The 20,791-nt window shown below is 42.1% G+C and overlaps 1 protein-coding gene across 2 annotated transcripts in view; it reads left to right on the top strand.

The window, feature by feature from the left end:
- The window catches only part of tspan9a (tetraspanin 9a), a 230,455-nt gene that overhangs the window by 197,404 nt on the left and 12,260 nt on the right, over positions 1–20,791 (top strand). For both annotated transcript variants that reach the window (XM_084734821.1, XM_084734820.1), the window contains 2 exons: positions 11,949–12,140; positions 15,543–15,617. In XM_084734821.1, coding sequence (XP_084590947.1) covers positions 11,949–12,140; positions 15,543–15,617 — 267 coding nt within the window. The remainder of the gene's footprint in view (positions 1–11,948; positions 12,141–15,542; positions 15,618–20,791) is intronic.

Genomic DNA, 20,791 nt, shown 5'->3' with positions numbered 1-20,791 from the left:
AGGGAACCAGTCGAGAGTCCAACCTGCCTGAAACACAAGTCTCTGGCCATGCTCTACCTCTGCTGAGCCAGCACACTCATTAAGCCCTTCAACTAGTGAAACTCAATGGGAGACTGTCCAACCGTCTGCCCGCCTCTAAGGATTTTCGGCATGGCTGCACTGGCAGACCAGAGTGAGACATTTATACGAGGCAAATGTTTGTGTGCCTCTGCAGGCGAGGCAGTTTATGTGGAGGAAAAGAGGCAGTCGTAAAAGAAAAGGCACTGCCTTCACGTAAATAGATATTTATTTTCTTAACACGTTGACTTTTTATTGTACTCAAATGCCTCATAAGATATCTTCATAAGCACCTTTGATGTCAACAGCAAGCGGCAATATTCACATTTAATTAGCGCCTTGTGGAGGAACGTCTCCCTCTGTTATCAGCTCCGTTTATGTATTTATATCTCATTGTCCTCATTAGAACATCACTGGGATTTTTATGGTCCTTCATCTCTTTAAAGACTGAGTGCACTGGGTTTCTAAGCATTGGTTCTGAGCTGACGAGGAAGAGGTAGCAGTAAGACAGAGCAGCTGTCATCCCTGCAGCCGCCCTGCATCCCCAGCATGAAGAAGTAAAGGAGCTTTGCTCTCCTGTGGCACTGTTTGTCTGTGTTTGGACTATGGCTTTGGTCTTTGGCTCTGTTCTTTGTACTGCGTGCTTGGCTTGCAGGCCCCTTTTCCCTTTGCATCTTTCCGACTCTCGATCTATGCTCTCAGTCTCTCTCTGACTTGACTTTGGCAGGCAGAGTGTCCTCGCTGTCTGGCTCCAATTGCAGGATGACTTTCCCCTTCCCGGTGCTCTTCTACTTGCTCTCAATGCATAATTGAAGTGCCGGTGGGTTCTTAGGCTGATTGAAGAGTCTTGTTGGGACGGTAGAGATCTAACAGCAGAATTAGTCAGGGATGTCTAATAGCGTTTCTTCTGCCATTGTCCTGCCTCTCTTTCTTTTTGTGTTATGTCCTCTAAGGGTAGAGGCTGTTGTCAGGTGTGAAAGAGTGTGGATGTGTCAGGGAAGACAGCAGGGATAGCTCTGGACGGGCAGAGAAAGGCTTGTCTGTCTTTAATCCTTCCTGGCGCGATTGATTTAGAGTCAGTTTGCAGTGAATAGGCCTTTCAGTTCTTCTCGGGAGGGAGGGATGGAGAGAACGGGAGGGATACATGGCAAGTTCTGCATCACTGATAGGTGCAGCATCACTGAAGACCCCTAAACAGGGTAATCTAAGGTCCTCCCTCCAAGTGCCCAGCTAAGGCATCCAACCAGAACCACCCCAGAATTGCACCGTTTTGGATGCTTGACTAAGCATGTGATAGATTGCTGGGAACATATCAGTGTAGCATTGAAAAGACAAATCTTTTTGTCTGTGTCATGTGTTTATTATGCCGGAAATCAACTGAGATGTGTATACAATATGTACTTGACCCCACAAAAGCTCAATTGTCCTCAAATTAAAGCGTTAGTAGAAAGCGGCGTGCTGTGTTATCGGCCGGTCCGTCAGTCAGTGTGATTTTGTAGCTAATCTCTGGCATTGTGCGAATCCACTAGGGCTCCACTGGGTGAATGAAATTTTAACCAGGCAGATATAGCTTTTTAATCTTACGCTCTGCATCTGTCCTGGTCCTTTGAATTCATGCAGTGTTTATTCTGAGCCTGAAAGCAGTGTTTCTCAGCCGCCATCGCAGACTGTGTGAATAATTTACTTGTTATACAACTCACATCGGCTGTACACTATTCACTGGGGAATGACTAGGACGCCCCCAGGAAGCTGGGGGAGAGAGGGGTGCAGAGTTTTACTGGAAAGCTGTGTGTTGCCTACAAGCTCAGCTTTTCTACCTTCATCAGGATAAATATTGTGTAAAGGGATGTAGTGCAACACATTGGCCCCACAATGGAGGAGTTAGGGACCCATTTTTTTCCTTTAACTACCCATGGTTCACTGAGAATGTCCATCTTCACAGACCTTCATTGTGATTTTTTGGTGCAGCCTCACTTGACTTGTGTCTAATCCATCTGGATAATTTTTTGCACCTAAAGGCCCAATTTGTAGGAGGATTTCTTGGCAGATTATTGGTGGATATGCAATATAGTATTCATAAGCATGTTTTCATTAGATTATAATCACATGAAAATAAGAATTGCTGTGTTTTTCTTACCTTAGAGCTAAATTGGGAAAAATCACTGGGAGTTCATGGGCCACACAAAAGACGTATTGATTAGTTAATGATCATGAATAATTCTTACATTTCAATATCAGTTGATATATTCCACTGAAAATGTATGTTTTATCATCTTGTAGGCTTGAAAAGTTTTTCTCAAACTTTGTAGTTTGTGTGTGCCGGGTGGCAGAAAAAATGTATTCTTATATGCATCGTGATTCCCTCTTGGAAGATTATAAATCGATGAAGAAAAGTCAGTAATTGGAGATTTAAAACCCAGTTCCTGATATTGTGATCAACTTGCAGCAGAACCAACTGGATAGTGAAATGTAAGGACTCCATTATAGTCCCGAACAGACATATACACAGACGGCAGACATGAGACCACTTGGACGACGAGCTACATGCATGTGCAGTAGATTGGCATCTGTAGAGGCCGCCTGGACAGGTCCGTGGACAAGGGCATGCCATCAATAAATTGCGGGTACAGGAATGTCTGCACAGAGCCTACGCATACACGGCCCGATGATGAAATTTACGTGGTGTGAACCCCAGCGGACCTTCACGCATTCCCAGGCGTGGAAAGTGTAATACCAGCTTCACGGAATAAACGTGCATCATGTTTATGTTCTGACTAGGCTACGTCTTGAGTTTTGGTGAGGACAGCTGAGTGCAAATGGACACATTCTGATTTGTACCCTCTGGATTAAAAGTTAAAGTATGGAATGGAAAAGAAAAAATATTGGACCTGGACAAGAGCCACACTGTGTGTAAGTTGTGTCTAACTAAACTAAATATGGATCATCACAAATACGCTTTGATTTTAGTCAGCTGTTTCACAGTAAAAAAAAAAACAAAAAAAACCCACAAAAACAAAAAAACATCACAAAGATCAAAAATTGTTTTATTACATTTTAGCTCTCTGAATTGGAATCACAGTTGAAATGAAATTCTGAGGTGCCAAGATATTTTCACCCCTAGTTGTGCCTCAATAAAGAAAAAGTAGAAAATGTCCAACTCCAACTTGAAAATATTTTTTCATTACAGAAATGTTTGTACTCAAATCCAACAAAGAACTGTCAGGGTGTCAGGAGTATGATAGCTGCTATTGAAATTTAGAATGACTCTGAATATTTGCTTTTAATGCTGTGTGTTTGGTGGAATACAGCTTATCAGCTGCTGTGTGGTGTGACTGAGCTGTATTGAGAAGAAAATCAAATTACCTTGTTTCTTTATGAGCAAACTCTTGGCTTGTAATGATAAAGCAACTAAAAATAGGTTTCTTGAGGCTTGTCAAGAAGAACAAGGTGTGTTATAATGTGAAAAATAATACACTGTTCTTCTGTGTCACCTGGACTTCTGTTTTGCTTGCTCACGCGTGACCTCCATGGAGGATAAATACAGTAAACGTATTTATTTATCAGGAAGAAATCGCTAAAAAATAACCTTTTCTGACAGGCACACACAAACAATCACTCTGCAGAGTCTTCTCTTCAAATGACTCCCTTTTCTTTCACAGCATGCCTCAAAGAAGACCTTTTCCACTTGCTGGGTAGAAAATACAAATAGCCTGTCTTTACTTTTAGGCGCTTTCTTTCACTCCTGTTTGATGTTTATAGTAGCTTTATTATGTGTGTTGTTCTGTGAATCCGTTTCCCTCCCGCAGTTGGCAGGCCATTTTAGCGCTTATATGGTAACATGAATCACAGGCTTGAGGGATCTCATGGCGAGAAATGAAAAATATTCTTTTATCTGAGGTGAATTATCCTCTTTCTTCATTTCACTGCAAAATCAATGACGGCTAAAGCAGAAGATGTCGTGTGCCACAGGAAAAAAAAAAGAAGTTTTTTTTCTCCCCCAATAAAAAGAAAGATGGAGTTGAAGCAAAGGGCAGAGGGGATAGTAAAGTGATGAAGTGTCTCCATCCTCAAGCAGCGCAGTCAGCTTGGCATTTCCCCCAATTTTATGGTTTATTGTGCTGTAATGGTAGAAGTGCTTTCTAATTACTTAAACAAAAGGTTAGTTTCCATTGTGGCTGCAGATGTCTTTAGAGGATTATTATTTCCACGCAAAAGACCTATTATGTACTCTCAGCTGTAAATATGAGGCTATGAAACACACCCTCAATTCACTCACACAGTATCTTATAACAAATTACAAATACTTGCCCTTCAAATGCATTTAATAAATAACAAAACAAACAAAATACTGGAAAATACATTTTAAAGAATATACAAGTATTTTGTAATATCTCCAAACTGATATTATCACATTTTAGGTTGCCTCAAAATGGGTCAACCTGAACGCCTCTATATTGAAAAGATGAGCTCTGCTAATGTCCCACATCATAGATTTGAAGTGGCCAATCAGGATATCTTGGAGGCCGGATGCTCCGAATTCAGGGGCGCACACTGGGTGGTTTCAGCCTGTCCTCGCCAGAAAAATGGCTGTCTGTTAGGCGGTGACTTCTTGTGACCGTAGTAAATCTGACAGGAGCAGTTTAAAGAGCGACAAAGCCAGTGTAAGGAGCGATGGGTCAAACACAGGACTTTCACCCTGGGGACCATGTCCTAAGTAAATAATTTAAAGGTAAAGTTACTTAAAGCTACTACGAGGAGTTTTTAACTAGGCTCAACTTATTACTGATGCTTCTCCATGACCTACATAAGCAAACGAGACCATCTGTGAGATGACTGGCTATTTCTGTATAGTTGTTCTTAATGCCTGACACCAGAGAGGATTCTCTTTGAACTCAGTTGAAATGAGCCTGTGTTTATATTTTCTCAGGCAAAGTTATAGTGAGTAATACGTTAACCAGTTAAAGAAAAAGCAAGAAAGCATTTTTATTTAGATAATGTTATTTTTGACATTATATTTTGTGGTTATGACTATGGTTCTTAAACACAACCGCTTTTTCCACATGGGGCTTCAAAATCAACTCGATATGAAAGTTCCTTGTAGTACCTTTAAGTTACAATTGGTGAGCAATGTCACTTATGAAATGTCACATAATTATTTTAACCCAAACCATGATCTTTTCCTGAACTTAACCAGGTAGTTTTGGTGGCTGAATCTAACTGTGACTGACTATCACCAGATGTCAAGTATTTCAGGTTCAGTGCACCTGGTACTCTCCTACAGTAATATGTCATTTTGGGGGTCACCGGAAATCAACCTATTCTGCTGCCTAGGTGTGAGGTTTCAAGCTTTTAAGCACATTTGCCTTTGCTAGAGTACAGGAAATTGGCTCTATTCTTCTGTTGTATTTTAGTGACATTCAGAAAGCTTGCCTCAGCATGCAATATCTGTTCATATTTGACAATAAGCCTTTATCTGAGGGAAACTCTGCACCAAAAACCAAAACAGCTTCTTTCCTTTAGCTTTTCTGGTCATGAGGAACACAAATGAAATACTTTTGTTCACAATGAGCATGTTGCTGGATCCAACAGGACTTGTGCCTTATTTGAGAATAAAATGGCACATTCAGTAATCTCTTTTAAGTACTTCAACTACACAAATACAAATTACATTATTGATTTTTTGTACCGAGCAAAACACAAATTACAAAACACTCAAAAGTAATTCAATACATATTTTAAATAATACATATTTTAAATTAAATGAAATACTCACTATCTCTTCTTACTGCCACACACACACACACACTCACAGACACACTCACACATCGCAGACACATCAATCTCTCAAACTTAACAAACTCATTGAGCCCGTGTGATGAAAGCAGCCACAGAGGACAGCAGTAATTTGACAAAAGCTGTCATTCTTTACGACAGGACGTGACCTCCCCCGGGTGCTCAGAGTGTGAAAAGGTCAATCCTCTAACCTCCATACACACACACACACACACACACACACACACACACACACACACACACACACACACACACAGACACTGAACCACCCCACCCACGGACCCCCGTTTCCTCTTGGGGAGATTGAAGAGGGACCCTGTGTCGGGTGGCTCCGTGTCACTGAGCAAGTTCCCACAACGACTGATAATTCTCTGAGCTAGCCACTCGGATGAAGGGTCAGCCTCTATTTTCTCCTTCTTCTCTCCCTCTAAGCTCAATCTTTCTTTCTCCTATACAGGTCTCACATGTGCGCCCAGTCTTTCTGGCTTTAATACTTTTCTATCTCTCTTTCACACACCTTATGGTTGAACTCTGTCACCTCTCCTTCCTGTTTGGAAAGTGTTCCCAAAGTTGCTTCCCACAGTGTAATTGCAATTATTTTCACCCTGAGCTTGTTACAGGAGCATCAAACAGTAGGGCCCCATTCATCCAGCTAGATAGAGTCACATCTCATGTCCTCCAATTTCCTCTACCAGGAAGTTAATGTTGCTCTCTCTGCTGGGCTCCCTGTGTCGCTTCTTCCACAAAATGACATTTAGACACCGGACTCAATTCCATCTCGCCATGGATGTACTCTCAAAATACTGCCTAACACACATGAAAAGGTCACATATTCTCTCAGCCCAGTCTCGCTCCTCTTCATTGATTTTTTTTCTTCTTTTTTTTTTTTCAAACAACTCCGTATCAACCACAATTACATGCTCCCAGCATCCCTCCCTCCTGTCAGAAGTGCTGTTGACTTTCTGAACTCGATTCACCACTAAGAGCAGTGAGTTTTGTAATCCAGACAGCAAAGAATTTTTTCATTATCACAGCGGGAAGATATGTTCCTATCAGCTTCCAGTATGAAAGTAACCTTCACAGTGATAAATAGGACAGAAGCATCTCTGCTCCATGTATGAGCACGGACGTCAGCGAGACAAAAACAGAACATCAGCGAAACAAAACAGACAAGTTTGTTTTGACAGTGTTTTCTAGTAGCTAAACCAGAAATACATATTTGAAAACGTAGAACTGCTAAAAGATTCAGTTCCTCACTGAAGCTTGTTAAAATTGAAATAGAAGGTGACCTGGCAGGCTGTCATGTGCCCCCCCCCCCCTCCCCCACCAGCTGTTTAATGATGTGTCCAAGCCTTGCAAAGTTACATACATGGATGGTAAAAGCTGAGGAACAGCCCAGAGTTTCTATCTGGTTGTTTCGATCTGCACAGATAATTGGTAGAGAATCACACTGGGCTCAGTTGCATGGACAGGGACCCCAACAACAAATTATTATGTGCTAACAATGGCCAGGTTAGGACTGTCATACATTTGTAATAAGTGACTGGCACATCATGAATAAAGAATGAGTTCTGATCCTATGGTGGCACTTTATTTTACACTACACTAACAAGAAATAACAAGTATATCAAATTAGACAAAAACTAGAAATAATATGCTCTTTATTAGACAATATTTTACACTTTATTAGAGCCTCTACTGTAAGGTTAAGTATATTATTTCCCACTGTTACACCATTATTAGACTTTATCAGAGGGTAATTAGCAACACATTGCAATAGAACTGCACTGTAAATTAAAGTGTACTAATAAGACACCTATTAGACATCTTTTAGAGGGTAATTAGAAACAATTTACAACAGAACAGTACTGTGAACTTAAGTGAAATCACACATCTGCTACTTGTGTCACACCTTCTTTGGCTGGGCCGATACAATTCATAGAGTAGCCAAGACCTATGCCTACTTTTTTGATAAAATCACCTTTACCTACCACCCATAGGCAAACTATTCCTCTACTTCTATAATTCTGCTAGATGGGGTTCACATAATCCTTTAAAATAGGAAGAGGCAGATATGTAATATTACTTACAGTACAGTTCTGTTGTAATGCATCTTTAATAACCCTTTAATAAAATTATTTTTTGTTCTTTCATGTTAATTAAGGTGCACTGTCATTTCCTGGATAAAGTGAGCATAAACATAAAAAAATTAACACCAGTTTTTTGTCTAATTTGATACAAAGTATGGCTTGTTATGTCTTGTTAGTGAACTGTAAAATAAAATATGGCCAGTATGAAATAGGTCAATTTATTCCTTCAACCTAAATGTTAATAATAAGCCCGCGGCATCTGCCAGATTGATTGCTGTATTAACATCGACTGCATGAATAATGAGCCTCCTCCATGACTGTGTACAAGCCTGTCCAGTATTTGGGGATTCCTTGATCCTTCCCCCGCAGATGGGCGATCACAACACAATCGTCCAACAATTAAAAGCAGATAAGGAGCTCAGCGGAGATCCTCGAGGTCAAGCTCAGACGCACACACACACCAAGGTCAGATAACCCAAAGAGATCAGAGCTTACACCAGAGGTATTTCCTGTGGCACTGACACAGAGGTCTGACAACAGCATGTTGTTGTAGTAGTAGTAGTGGTAGTAGAAGCAGGGCAGGGATTAGACGGTGCTCCTGGTAGGGCTCAGATCAGACAGATTGAGCGGGGGCTGGGTGGTTTCACAGTCACTTAAGAGAGCGACACACTTGGACAAGCTCCCTTCACTGGGCATTAAACACAATTAAGTCAAAGCACTGTATCCCTCCCCACCTGGAGTCTTAAACCTCCCAGCGCTCCCCTCACTGGCAGTAAATCCACTATCTATGCGGCCTCTGAAACTTACTATTCCTCTGCTGCTCCCTCAAACCCACCCTCACGCTTCATATAGTCTGGTCGTCTGAACGGTGTCAGCTGTGGTTCCATATATTAGCCACTTTGCATAGGGACACGACCTTTACCAGCATTTTCAATTGACATTTCAATCTTCTGTTTTAATCAGGAAATCACAAAGGGCCAGCGGATGCCTCCCAGCGAATACAGTCGCCTCTGAATTATTTAGACGATAGATGATTGAAAGTCTTTCGAGCACTGCTGCAGCTCCCGTCTCTCAGGACTGGTCTTACTCGGACCGCTCGTTCATTCAGGCTGAGAAATCTAATGCAACTTTACTGTCATCCGTATGTGACAAAACAAGTGCCCTTCATTCAGAGTCTCTGTTCGAGGCGCTTGACCTTGACAGCGGCACTCACACTTCACTCCACAATCTTTCAGAAAATCCAGTAGCTCACTTGGTAGAGCAGGTTTTGTGTGACTGCAAGATCAAATAAAGTCCGAAAATATAATAATAAAAAAAAGTCTCTGTGTTTCGGCAGCTCCTTTGAATTTAAGGTCCAGTATTTTTTCTGATCAGGCAAAAAGGATCAATTATTCATAATATCATAACACAGCAGTGACGTGGAAATTAGATGATGATGATTAGATGATTGTATAAAATATTGAAATTTACTTTGGGTTAATTAATTGTTAGGTATTATTAATCAAGTGATAAAAATAATCGCTAGAATAATCTATAAATTAGATAACAATTCAAAAAAGATACGTTAGACTTATTAGATTTTATTCCCAGAGCCTTGTAGAGAGAGGTGTAGGGTCAATTTAGGGTCTCTCAACGGGTAACATTTTGATAATTCAACACAGAGTTGAGAGTGAAGTGTTTGGATAAGCGGTTCTTGAGAAAGTTTCAAGCAGCAACACCAGAGGCAAAGAAATCAAAAACAGGTACGCTTTGAACTGGCGGTGCACTGGTTGCTTTTCGATGAGTAGTAGTGATAGTAATGGACTTCATTTTACAGTACAGTTGTGCTGTAGTCAATCAGTGCTGGAATTTGAGCAGGCTTTTATCTAACCAGCAGTTTATGTACAGTCCTGCCTCTTTCGCTCTGTGTCCTCACTGTCAATTGAATCTAGTCATATCTGAGTCCTCAGGAGAGCTCACACGTATCGTTCATCCACCCTGAGTGCGTTGCTGTATATGCGCTGAAGCACTCTCATCGTTGGAGGCCTGCACACAGTTAAACCCTGCAGCACAAAGGTCACAGGTTAATGAGGACACTTGAGAGGGGGTTTGCTTGAACTCAGTTTGTGTATCTACAGATCCTATAGGACTCATTAGACCTGAGGCGTCTCTCAGCACTTCATCAGGCTCGCATTTGAAACTCCAAAGTTTTTCTTACACATCATCGCCTAACATCTCTGAGTGCAACTACCTTTGAGTGCGGTGGTACTTGTAATGTGCTTTAAGTCACTTTGTTTGACTGCTGTGCAGCATAGCTGATCAACAGACGTTGCCATTAGTCAAAGTGAAGCCACACAGAGTTTGGTTTGCTGCAGCACATTTCCAGGCTTATTATCAGTTGCTCTATTTGTCAGTTAAACTTTGTCAGACCGAGGAAATTAGCACGGTGTGTGGTGCATTCATTATTTTACTCTGAAAGAGAAAGAGGAAACAGTTGATTTATCCAAAATTCCTACCTGATGATGACTGTGTGTGCATATGAATGTGTGCTTCTGTGCGTGTTTGTTTGCATGCGCAGCAGGTTTGTTGCACATATTGCTGACAGGCATTTTAAGTGTTATGGAGCAGCGGTGCGAAGATGAGAAAGGAGGAGAAGAGTGATGTGAATAGAAGGGTGGAGAGAGCGGCGGTGCGATGATTTACCATGGTGCCGTTCCATATTTTACCTCATTTTGGAGTTTTTTTTTTATTCGTGGCAATATTGCCTGGGGTATTTCATTCTATTAGGTGCAGGCAAAAATGTCACCACTTACCTCCGAGCCTATATTTCACCAAGGGGTGGGCATATTGCGTAGCTCTTATCTCTGATAGATGGAGCAAAGCATCAGCAGGTGGGGCACTCCACTTTGCCAATCAAAGAGTTCTATAAACACTTTCATGCATTAATGGACAGGCCTCACACATCAGTGGGGGCCTGGCAGCATGGCAGAGAGGAATGAGGGAATTGCTCCCTCTAGGTGAAGTTCAAGTCTACTGCAGGTTGCTCAGGAAAGCTGGGAAGTTTTCATTGTAGGGGGTGGCAGTAATTACATCTCTGTTTGTTCTGGATTTAACGTAATCAGCTCAAACGTGCAACAGCGGCACGGCCCAAGTCCAATTTTTTGCTCTAATCTCTTGCAGAGCTGTTAGTGGCTTATTATAGTCGTAATTGGGGTAAACTCTCTTTGTCAGTGTTTGGTGACGGATGACTACGTGGGCAATTCCCAGGGCGGACAGGCAAATTGAGCCTGTTGCATGGGGCTTTTTGAACTGAGATTTGTGTTCATTCACACTTACTGTGTGGAGTACTATATCCTGAAGCTTGTCGTTATGAGAAAAATCTGCCAAGGGAGAGCTGAAATTAACTTGGTTGTTTATCATTTCTGTAGCCAGCCCTTAAAGGGCAAATCTGTAATATATTTACTGTAGTAATGATCATCGTCAGAGATTAAGAAAGCATGCTAAGTTGAGTTAAGTTGTCTGGTTTTTCTTCTCTTTGTTTGTCCATTTTGCATTAATTAAGAGTTCAAAATAATGCTGAATGTTTGCTAAATAAGTAAGTGTCTTTATGAGTCATAAGAGTCTGGCAGGAAATTATCTGAACTACAACCCTGGAACGTGTATTTTCGCAGCAGTGGACTTCTTTGTTTTCAGGATAACAAACTTAACTTTACATCAACAGTTATAAACCAGGTGATCAACTTACAGCATAGGATTCTTTGTCACTTGTCAAATTAAATTGTTGTGCTTGTCTTGCACTTCTGCAGTGATCCTGCAGCCTGCCTGAGCTTCCTCAAGCCTGGGGAGGAAGGGACGGGGGAAAACAACTCACTTCTATTAAATAGGATTTAACTTGGCTTCAACTTGCTATTTGGACTGCTGTACTTATTTTTGGACACACAATTGTTACATCGCTCCCTTAAATGATATAAACTTACCTGCTGTTTATCTTTTCTCACCTTGTCATCTGTCTTATCTTTTTCTTTGCAGTTATGTGGCTGTGGGTTGCTTGGCGTGGGCATCTGGCTCTCCGTGTCTCAGGGCAGCTTCGCCACCTTCTCGCCCTCATTCCCCTCACTGTCTGCTGCCAACATGGTAATCGCCATTGGCGCCATCGTCATGGTAACGGGCTTCCTCGGTTGCCTGGGTGCCATCAAGGAGAACAAGTGCCTGCTTCTGAGCGTGAGTTACATCTAAATACCGAATGCCTCATTATGGATAAGACACACATAGACACCTGCCTAAACTCCTCTCCTACTCATTCTCTCCTCCTTTGGACTTTTTTTTCCTCACATTCCCGCGCATCACTCATGCAAATACTGACAGAAGCGTCTTGTGGAGACAGCCTCTCACATTTGTGTTTATACACCTACACACTGGTCACAGGCCAGCGAGAACCCAGCAGCATATTTGTATTGTCTTCCAGCTAGAACATCAGCGGAGGTAGACGAGTGACAGGAGGAGTTCAGTCTGCATTGTATCAAACCTCAGTGGCTCACAAAGGAAAAATAGAGCTGAGCAGTGGGAATCTCCCTCTCTGCAAATTAACACCAACGCGTTCATGTTATTTCCATGGCTTTGGTCACAGCCCAGTGAAAGAACTGTCAGTCAGGAGGCCTTTTGTGTCCCCAACTTGGTTGAGTTACTGTATGTACATGGCACACACACAAGGATTTTTCTGCGCTCAATAATTGAGAATGTTCTATTATTCATTACAAAGACTTCTCTGTCTTGACGTTGCACTGTTTGCCCAAAGTTGTACGAGTGTTTTATCTTAAGCACAAGTTAATTATAAAAGTTCACCCAATGGAATGAGGTGGATCTGAGCCGCAAAAAAACAGAAAAAAAAAAAAAACTTTCATGTATAGAAACTTTAAATGAGAAGTGGAGTTGAGGCTCTGGGTACTTAACATCACAAACAGCTCAATCCCTTGAAGCTCTTGCATCAGTCAAAAAGCCCCACCAAATCCTCAGTGTTCGACATGGCTTCCTTCACCTGACTAACAACTGTGAAGCAGAGAGAGGACGGAGAGCGGAGCGCGGGGGGGCGGAGGAGGACGGCTGGAATGAGAAAGAAGAGAGACTTAATGAAAAACCTGCAAGTAGTGATGTTTCTCATTAAGTGTCTTGCCACATCTGTGCGTAGCAGCATTTCATATTCGGCTACGATAATTGTGTTTAATGCAGAGGTGTCTGCTAGTCTTTGTTGTTGTTGTTCTGTCTGTCCGTCCAGCTCAGTGCACCCAGAGGTGGGGGGGGGGGTTGGGGAGGTGTAGTGGTGGATGCAGGACTTGGAAACATCAGAGTGGGCTTAGATCTCCCCGAGCAAACAGATCTGAGCGTCTACCTTGACATATTATCTCTGAAGCTACTCCGCGGACAACTCTCCCTGGATTAGAAATATTCAAAGCCTAGACATCCTTTGCGGTAAATTTTCAGTCTCTCTCTTTCGCTGCCAAAAATTGTTTACTGAGACAAATTTTTAAAAGAACAAACAAAGTGGGAGCGAAAACACTGAGATATCCGGCTGAGACGTCAACACTTTAAAACCTTGAAAGTGTGAAACGCTAGCAAATGAGAACATACGCCCACAAAGCTGTGTACGCAACTCGGTACATACTCACAAATTCTCACACGGTGCCATCAGAGCATCACCAATTTAGTGTACAGAAGCTGTGCCTTTAACTTTCAGCACAAGAAAATGTGACAAACCGACTGTGAAGGCACAGCAGTGTTACGCTAAACTGGCAGCCCAGATACCCAACCATCAACAAATTGTCTGAACTATTTCATTTGGGCCTTGACACAAATAATAGCTTACCCCTTTCCTCCCAAATGAGTTTGGAATTAATGGGGTTTTCTCAAGTCTAGGTTCGCGTGCCTCCTCCCGTGCTGTGCAGAAGAGCTTGGTAAATATTGAGCTGAAGAGGAGTCAAGTAGGGAGAGGAGAATAGTAGATTAGATGCAAGGCTGTGCTGGAAATTAATCTAGGGAGGTATTAAACCTTCTTCCCCTCCTTTCACACGTTCACAAGCCCTCCAGTGCTTGGATTCCTTTTTTTCCCCTCCCTATGTCACTCCCACCTCCTTCCTCTTTCTTTTTTGGCCTTCTTTGAGTGTTTTTGAGTGCTTTATTTTATTATTGAGAAACCTGTTCAGCTCACAGGCTAAGCTCATGCACTGTAACCTTAAATAAAAAATGTTCTACATTTAGCAGAATATGTTTATTTGATTAGAGGATGTTTAGATGAGAAGATCAATACTGCTCTCATGTCTGCATCCTCAATATGAAACTACTGCCAGAAGCCAGTTCGTTTAGTTTAGTCAGTTTGACATAATGCCCCTCATAAAATGATATGCCCTGCAGCCACTGTGGCCTTCAGTGGCCTGATTTCACCGTTTTCTCCTCTGCCTCCTTCCTGCTGCTGGGGCTTTTTTTGTTGAGATTCTAACTGGGCAACATCAAGTGAAACACTGCGCACACAACCAGTGGTGGGTTAGATTTCGAGCCCGGCATGAACCACTTAAAAACCGGGCTATTTAAGCATGATGCAGACTCGCAGCAAAGAGAGAGAGAGAGAGAGGAATAATGTGAGAGGGAAAGTGCTCATGTGGATGAGCGCGAATATGGACACATGGACAGTGTCGACCTGATATAAACTTTCTTTGATCACAAAGCCTGATGGTACTCTACAGTTCCATGGTTCACACATCTGTTCTGACAAACAGCTACAAAAAAAATGCACTTTCTGTAATATGGATATTGCACTCAGCTGTATTGCAATTTTGATAACATTTGTGCAGCCCTAATACTGACTCAGTATTTTGAGATAAGTCATTATTTTTAAATACCATCTCATTATTTTAAATTCATTGCATTTCGCCTTCTTGACAACACCAAAGGCCAAGTGGCCTTGTCCGTAAACTGATAAAATTCCAGATCTTGTTCAACAAAATCTGCCTACCAACACCTTTAAAGCTCACAAATCTTTGCAATACATATCCTTCCTGGAGTCTTGTTGTCACTATCACTGAGGTTGCCAGCAACCAAGGGAGACTCCAGTTTAGCATATAACCCCACAAATAAAACCACAATTAATAAGCTGTAGAGGTGCTGTAGGCGGATTCAGTCAGAACCAATGCCCTCTTTTTCCACTTTCAATGTGAAGCTATGCTAATGGGCTGCTGGTTGTAGTTTCAGATTTCCTGCACAAATACAAATCTTCTTCTCATCTATCTCTCAGCAAGAGAGCAAATAACCACATTTCAGAAAATGTCGAACTCTTCCTTTAATTTAGATTGATTCATCATGTTTCCATGCACAGATTTAGAAGGAATCACACACCCACACATTTCATTTGAGGGTGAGAGTAGATGATGAATCAAAAGCCAATACCAAATCACAGACGCGGAGCTCGTTATAAAATGTATAAAAACTGTCATGTATTTAGTCTGCAGTCATATGGTGGCTGTTTTTCCTCACAAATGACTGCTTCGTTTCAGATTTATATTCATCATGTTTTTGTGGGTTAACGATATTGCCAAAGCAACTGTTAAAACAAGGCTCTCCACTTCTCTCTGACAGTTCTTCATTGTCCTGCTGATAATTCTCCTGGCAGAGCTGATATTACTCATCCTGTTCTTCGTGTACTCAGATAAGGTAAGTTAATTTTGTCTCCCATGTTGTGTCTGAGTGTTAAAGCTTATGTCTGTTATTGCTCCGGTTAACTCTGGTACACTTTCTTGATGCAGTCAAACACATCACCACAGCTTATCCATTTTGTGTACAGTACGTGCGACTCCAAATCCAACCGAGACGTACAGTGTATCGCAGTTTGAGACTTGGAAAATTAATGTCCTAAAGCTTGCACACACACACACACGCACACACACAGGCCCACGCAGCACAAGGCAGTAAAAGGTGTGATAAACATTTCCATGCTCCAGTTGCTTCCGGGGCTCCGGGTTTGCTCTTTTTATATTAGGATGTTTCTTAGACAGGAGGTTGAATGTCTTCATTCTGCCATTAACCCAGCAGTCAAAGGTTAGGCCACAAAATGCAGCCCAATCCCAACCAGTTGCCTCCCTGTAATTGGTCCCAAGCATATTTCCCATGACCCGTGCAAGGGTTCAAGTCAGGTGTCTGCCTGTGTGGTGACAACGGACGACGATATCTAAAGCTCTGGAGATTACTGACAACCATGAACGGACTGTGTTTAATTAAACCCACCCAACAAATGTTTCATCCTGAAGATGACAAATGTCTTGCTCAGGACAAGCAACGAAGACTTATATGTGCTCTCAAGGACATACCGTTGATAGATCCATCTATTTATATATTCAAAGTCTCCATGTCGCCTGGCCCTCGGGACGTCGGCTAATTCTCCCTCTTTGTTCTGAGGTTATTGCTCGAACTTAGTCTCTCAGGCAGATAAAGGAATTCATTTAACAGCCAATCCTTTCTCAGATTTGGATCAGGTCTCAGAGGCACACTACGTCAGGAGTAAATATGTCTGCTGCCTTATCTCCAAAATATTACCAGCTTAACTTTGGGGGAAAAAAAAAATCTCCAAACCCTGATCCCTCCAGTGGAATTTTAATAGAGTCTCTTGACTTCACAGCAACACCTTCTTGTAACATGTGAAGTCTGGAAAAGATACCCAAGTAGGGCTGAAATCAAATGAGTCAGCATTAGTGCGAAATTGGGCGGCAGAACAGCCTCATTCACACAAGTTCCAGTGAATTGCGACCGTATTTCATGTTTTTCCCATCTTGCCAAATTACAGCCTGTTTATCTCAGCTTGGACCTAATAGGATGTGAAACCAGGATAATGCTGATCGCTACCAAATATATTTCCCTTTATTGGTCTTCAAGTGTCATTGAAAAGCAGGGCCGTCACAGCAAATTATATGTTATTGGAGATGGCGTTTTCAGACTGCCTCCAAATGACACGTCCAGCAAATTTGAGGAAATTGTGCGGTGCGATAACTCAGACGGCACTTTATGTTAAATAATGTGAGAATTAGATGAAGGACAATCGGCGTCCATCACACGAGGCCTTCAGATGTTGCTCTGTTTTCTCTCTGCCGTCTTGCTTGCTTGCCTCTCTCCAGTGAGATCTCGTATGCCGTGTGAGGCTCTCCTCATCCTCTGCTACAGGCTGTGATCAGAGGAATCACTAATTCACTTCTTCTATTTGATCTCCTAATCACAAGGCATTTATTAACAAGTCTGGAAGACGTACAGTAGCTGGCAGCTTTTAAATGTCTATCGACAGAGGCCTGCAAAACAGATATTTTAGTCTTTCAAATAGGTCATCTTTAAATCATGAGTGACGCCTCGGCGAACTGTGATCCTTCCGGGTGACAAGCTGTCGACGAGATGTGGGGAAGAAACGAACATATAGCATGTGGTTTTGCAGGAGGAACACATTTTTTCGCTGCTTTCATTTAGTCACCCAGTCTCCCCTCTTACTTCTGCATTTTCTATCAGTTTCATCCTGCTTAAAGGAATAGTTCGTATCATTAAAAGTGGGGTCATCCTTCATCTGATGTCAGTGTATTAGCTACAGTAAAAGTCCATCAAGATGCCACGAGTTACTAGAAGCAGAGTAGGGGAACCAGCACAGAAGTGAAGCAATGAACTTCTGCAGACGGGGTCATTTTAGCCACTTCAAAAAGCTCCACCTAAAAAACAGAAATTTGAGTTTAAGTATATGCAATATATAGAAGATTTTTAGTGCTTTACCATGCAGTCAGACGGCCTTTTCTGATTGGAAACCGGCATTATGCAAGCCCATCATCACTCTCTCCAAACCAACAAAACTCCATAGGTGAAATCAGTCATTTTACATTCCAGAGCACATGAGTTTCTGGTCTACCACTGCCTCGATCTGTCAGTTTGTGTTATTGTGTGAGTTCTGTGACAAAAGACTGTCTGACAACAAAGTAAAGCAGTGAAAATATTTTCGATAATGTTAAAATTATACACATTTTTTGGCTAAAATACATTTTGTTGCTGACTCTGTCCACAGCAGTTCATTACTGAGCTTCCATGCTGGTGCCGCTCTCTGCTTCTCTTAACTGGGGCCGTGCCGACTGGCATCTACCATAGTTAATACACTTAGAACTGTACCTCAAAACCTACCACATAAAATAATCTGAACTATCCCTTTAAGAGCTACTGTTCTTTCTTCTTAATGGAGAATTTCTCTCTCCGTCTTCTCTCCTCACATGAGCAGTCTTGCCTCCAGGTATGGCTTATGTGTAGGTAGCCCCTCTTTTCCTCCACAACCCAGTGGTGTTAAGCTCTCTGATTAAATGCCATGTAGAGGCTGTAGTATAATAAAGGCTGGCCCCGCAGTTAGCAACCAGCTGACTACAGCAGATGGCTGGGCCACAAACCAGATTACAGCCATCCGTCTTTAACGCTGTGACCTCATTGTGCCTCCGTCAACCCAACACGGCGCACCGAACACCAGCAAAGGTTTATTAGCTCGGAATGAGGAAGCAGAACCTGGCAAGCAGAGGAGGGAAGCACCAAAGCACATGTGCACAGGGACATAGGGAGAAGGGGAAAAAGAAAATGCATCGGGGACGGTGCATGGAGGGAAAGCAGGTGGACATGTGAGAGAAAAAGGGAGGTGAGATATCCATCTAAGGCGGTGAACAGAGGGAAGATGAATGTGTTAGAGAGGGTTAGGGGGGAAAGTTGTTAGAGGAGAGAGGGAGAAGTATGTAAAAATAGTCTTAAAGGAGGATCAAAAGAGGACAAATGTGACAAAAGCGAGGTGAGGTGTCACTGCAAAGTTTTAAAAAGAGAGTCCAGCGAAAAGACTCATCCAGAGGGCAGGTAAGGCCATGCCACACCCCAGATTTATCTTACCCAACAAACCAGCAGACACATCTAGTCATGTGTTTGTTTACAGGCAGAATTGTGTTTAATCCCTGGCCATGCTTTGCTTTTTCCAGACCAATTACAGAGAGGTAGCGGGGGTCTTCCCCTCACTCTGTCGAGTGCCCTGGCCTCAGGCTACCCGGCACAGGCTTGCAGAACAAACGAGGGAATTAAGTATCCTGTTTAATGATGTGCTGTTGGGGACCTCTGGCTGTGATGCTGCTTCTCTCCACATCATTTATTACACTTTCCGGGCAGTTAGTGAACGCACTTGTCCAGAGCTGTGCAATGAGAGCAACAGGAAAATATCGTTAGCTTCGGTTCTTAGGAGCCAGTGTGCCCTGACAGTATACATGTGACCCAAGAATGATGGTGAAACTGAGTGTAAGAGCACTGAACACTTCTAAAAGAGGTGCTTCACCGTGAATGTAACAAATTAGATGTGAAAAAGGAAGATTTGCCAAGTTGACATGAGTTTATCCTTGTCTGTACAGCTAATAATAGAAGATGTGTGACTGTCACTTAAGTGTTTGTTTATGAGGTAACATTCTTTCTTTTGGAGATAAGCCAGCAGAGTCTCTGTGATCTGACAATACAGAAAAGACTTGCTTTCTTTCACTTGAAGAAACAGTAAAATATGTGACAATTTGTTCTGCATTGTGTCGCAGTTTAAGACTTCAATGAGTCATCTTTAAGGACTAAAGATGAGATGAGGGGGGAGACTGGGCGAGTCAAACAATGAATAGAAATTTGAAGAATAGTCCTGTAAAGTGGGAATTTGGTTTGTATAGACTATTGTCTGTCTTTTATAGGAAAGACCCTCAGGAGTTGGTGTACAATTCTAGTAGCGCCATTGTCATGATTCTGAAGTTGGCTTCGATGGAAAGTATTGCACCTTCATTCACTGAGAGTTAATCAGGGCCTACCACTTCCCACATATCTTCATGAAAACTGACCCCGTCCATAATCAAAATAATTTGACCTAAACGTAACCACATTCTTGTCAAGGCAAATCTGTAGCCAAGCTATTATTTTCCTTATTTGGCCCCACACTAGAAGATAATTAGACAGATTTTGGGTCCTAACAATTAGAGGGATGTTCCAAATTCGAGGCTGAACAAATTATCTGCCCAAATGATCCTGTAGTGTAGTTTACAGACATGAACTTAATGTTATAGACTCAATCAGTGACACAGGAAGGAACAGTTGGTTTGTGCATTTTCAGCCACAGCTGGCAGCTGTTTTTAGCAAAAAGTTGTAATCCCACTTTACCCTACCTGTCCTTTGCTAAACAACAGATGTTCAAAATCAGCAGAGTCAAATATTTATTTCTGGAGGTGGTAGAGACCAAAAACAGAGCTGAAAGAAGGGTAAAATTTGGATCTTGTATGCCATATGGCCAGAAACACAGCTACAAATTGCATGATAGTTTTGCTCTGTATCTGCTGGATATAGGCAACTGTTTGCTAACACCTCCGTCGTGTCATTTTAAAGAGTGGTAACATGTTGATGTTTTGTTTACAGCTTGTGTCTGCCACCCCAATCAGCCAAAAAAAAAGAGAGAGAGATAGAGAGTTCAGAGATTTTAGAGAAGTTTGTCACTGTTTTTCTTTAACCAGTGCCGTGATTCTACATCAGTTATGCATGGCAGACTCCCATGTAGCTCCATGTTCTGTTCTCGTGCCAGTGTGCACAGAAGGTGGCAAACTGAAAACTTTAATTTCTATCTGGCTACATTTTTACATACTGTATGTACCATTTGTCTTATTTCACAGATGGGTTATTTTTTTCTTCTAGTTGGCTTCTTTCTGAGAGCTGTAATATGTTTAGTAAACCACCTGCATAGTCTGTGGATGTGGATCTTAGCGAAATTGTACTGCAGAGACTGTGATTCATTTTGAATTAAACACTGTTACATTGTTTGAAGACTGCAATCA

This window comes from Lutjanus erythropterus, chromosome 13 (genome assembly GCF_056507025.1).
Source record: "Lutjanus erythropterus isolate fLutEry1 chromosome 13, fLutEry1.hap2, whole genome shotgun sequence".
In the NCBI taxonomy this organism is placed as follows: domain Eukaryota; kingdom Metazoa; phylum Chordata; class Actinopteri; order Lutjaniformes; family Lutjanidae; genus Lutjanus; species Lutjanus erythropterus.
This window is presented reverse-complemented; position numbering and strand designations above follow the sequence as displayed.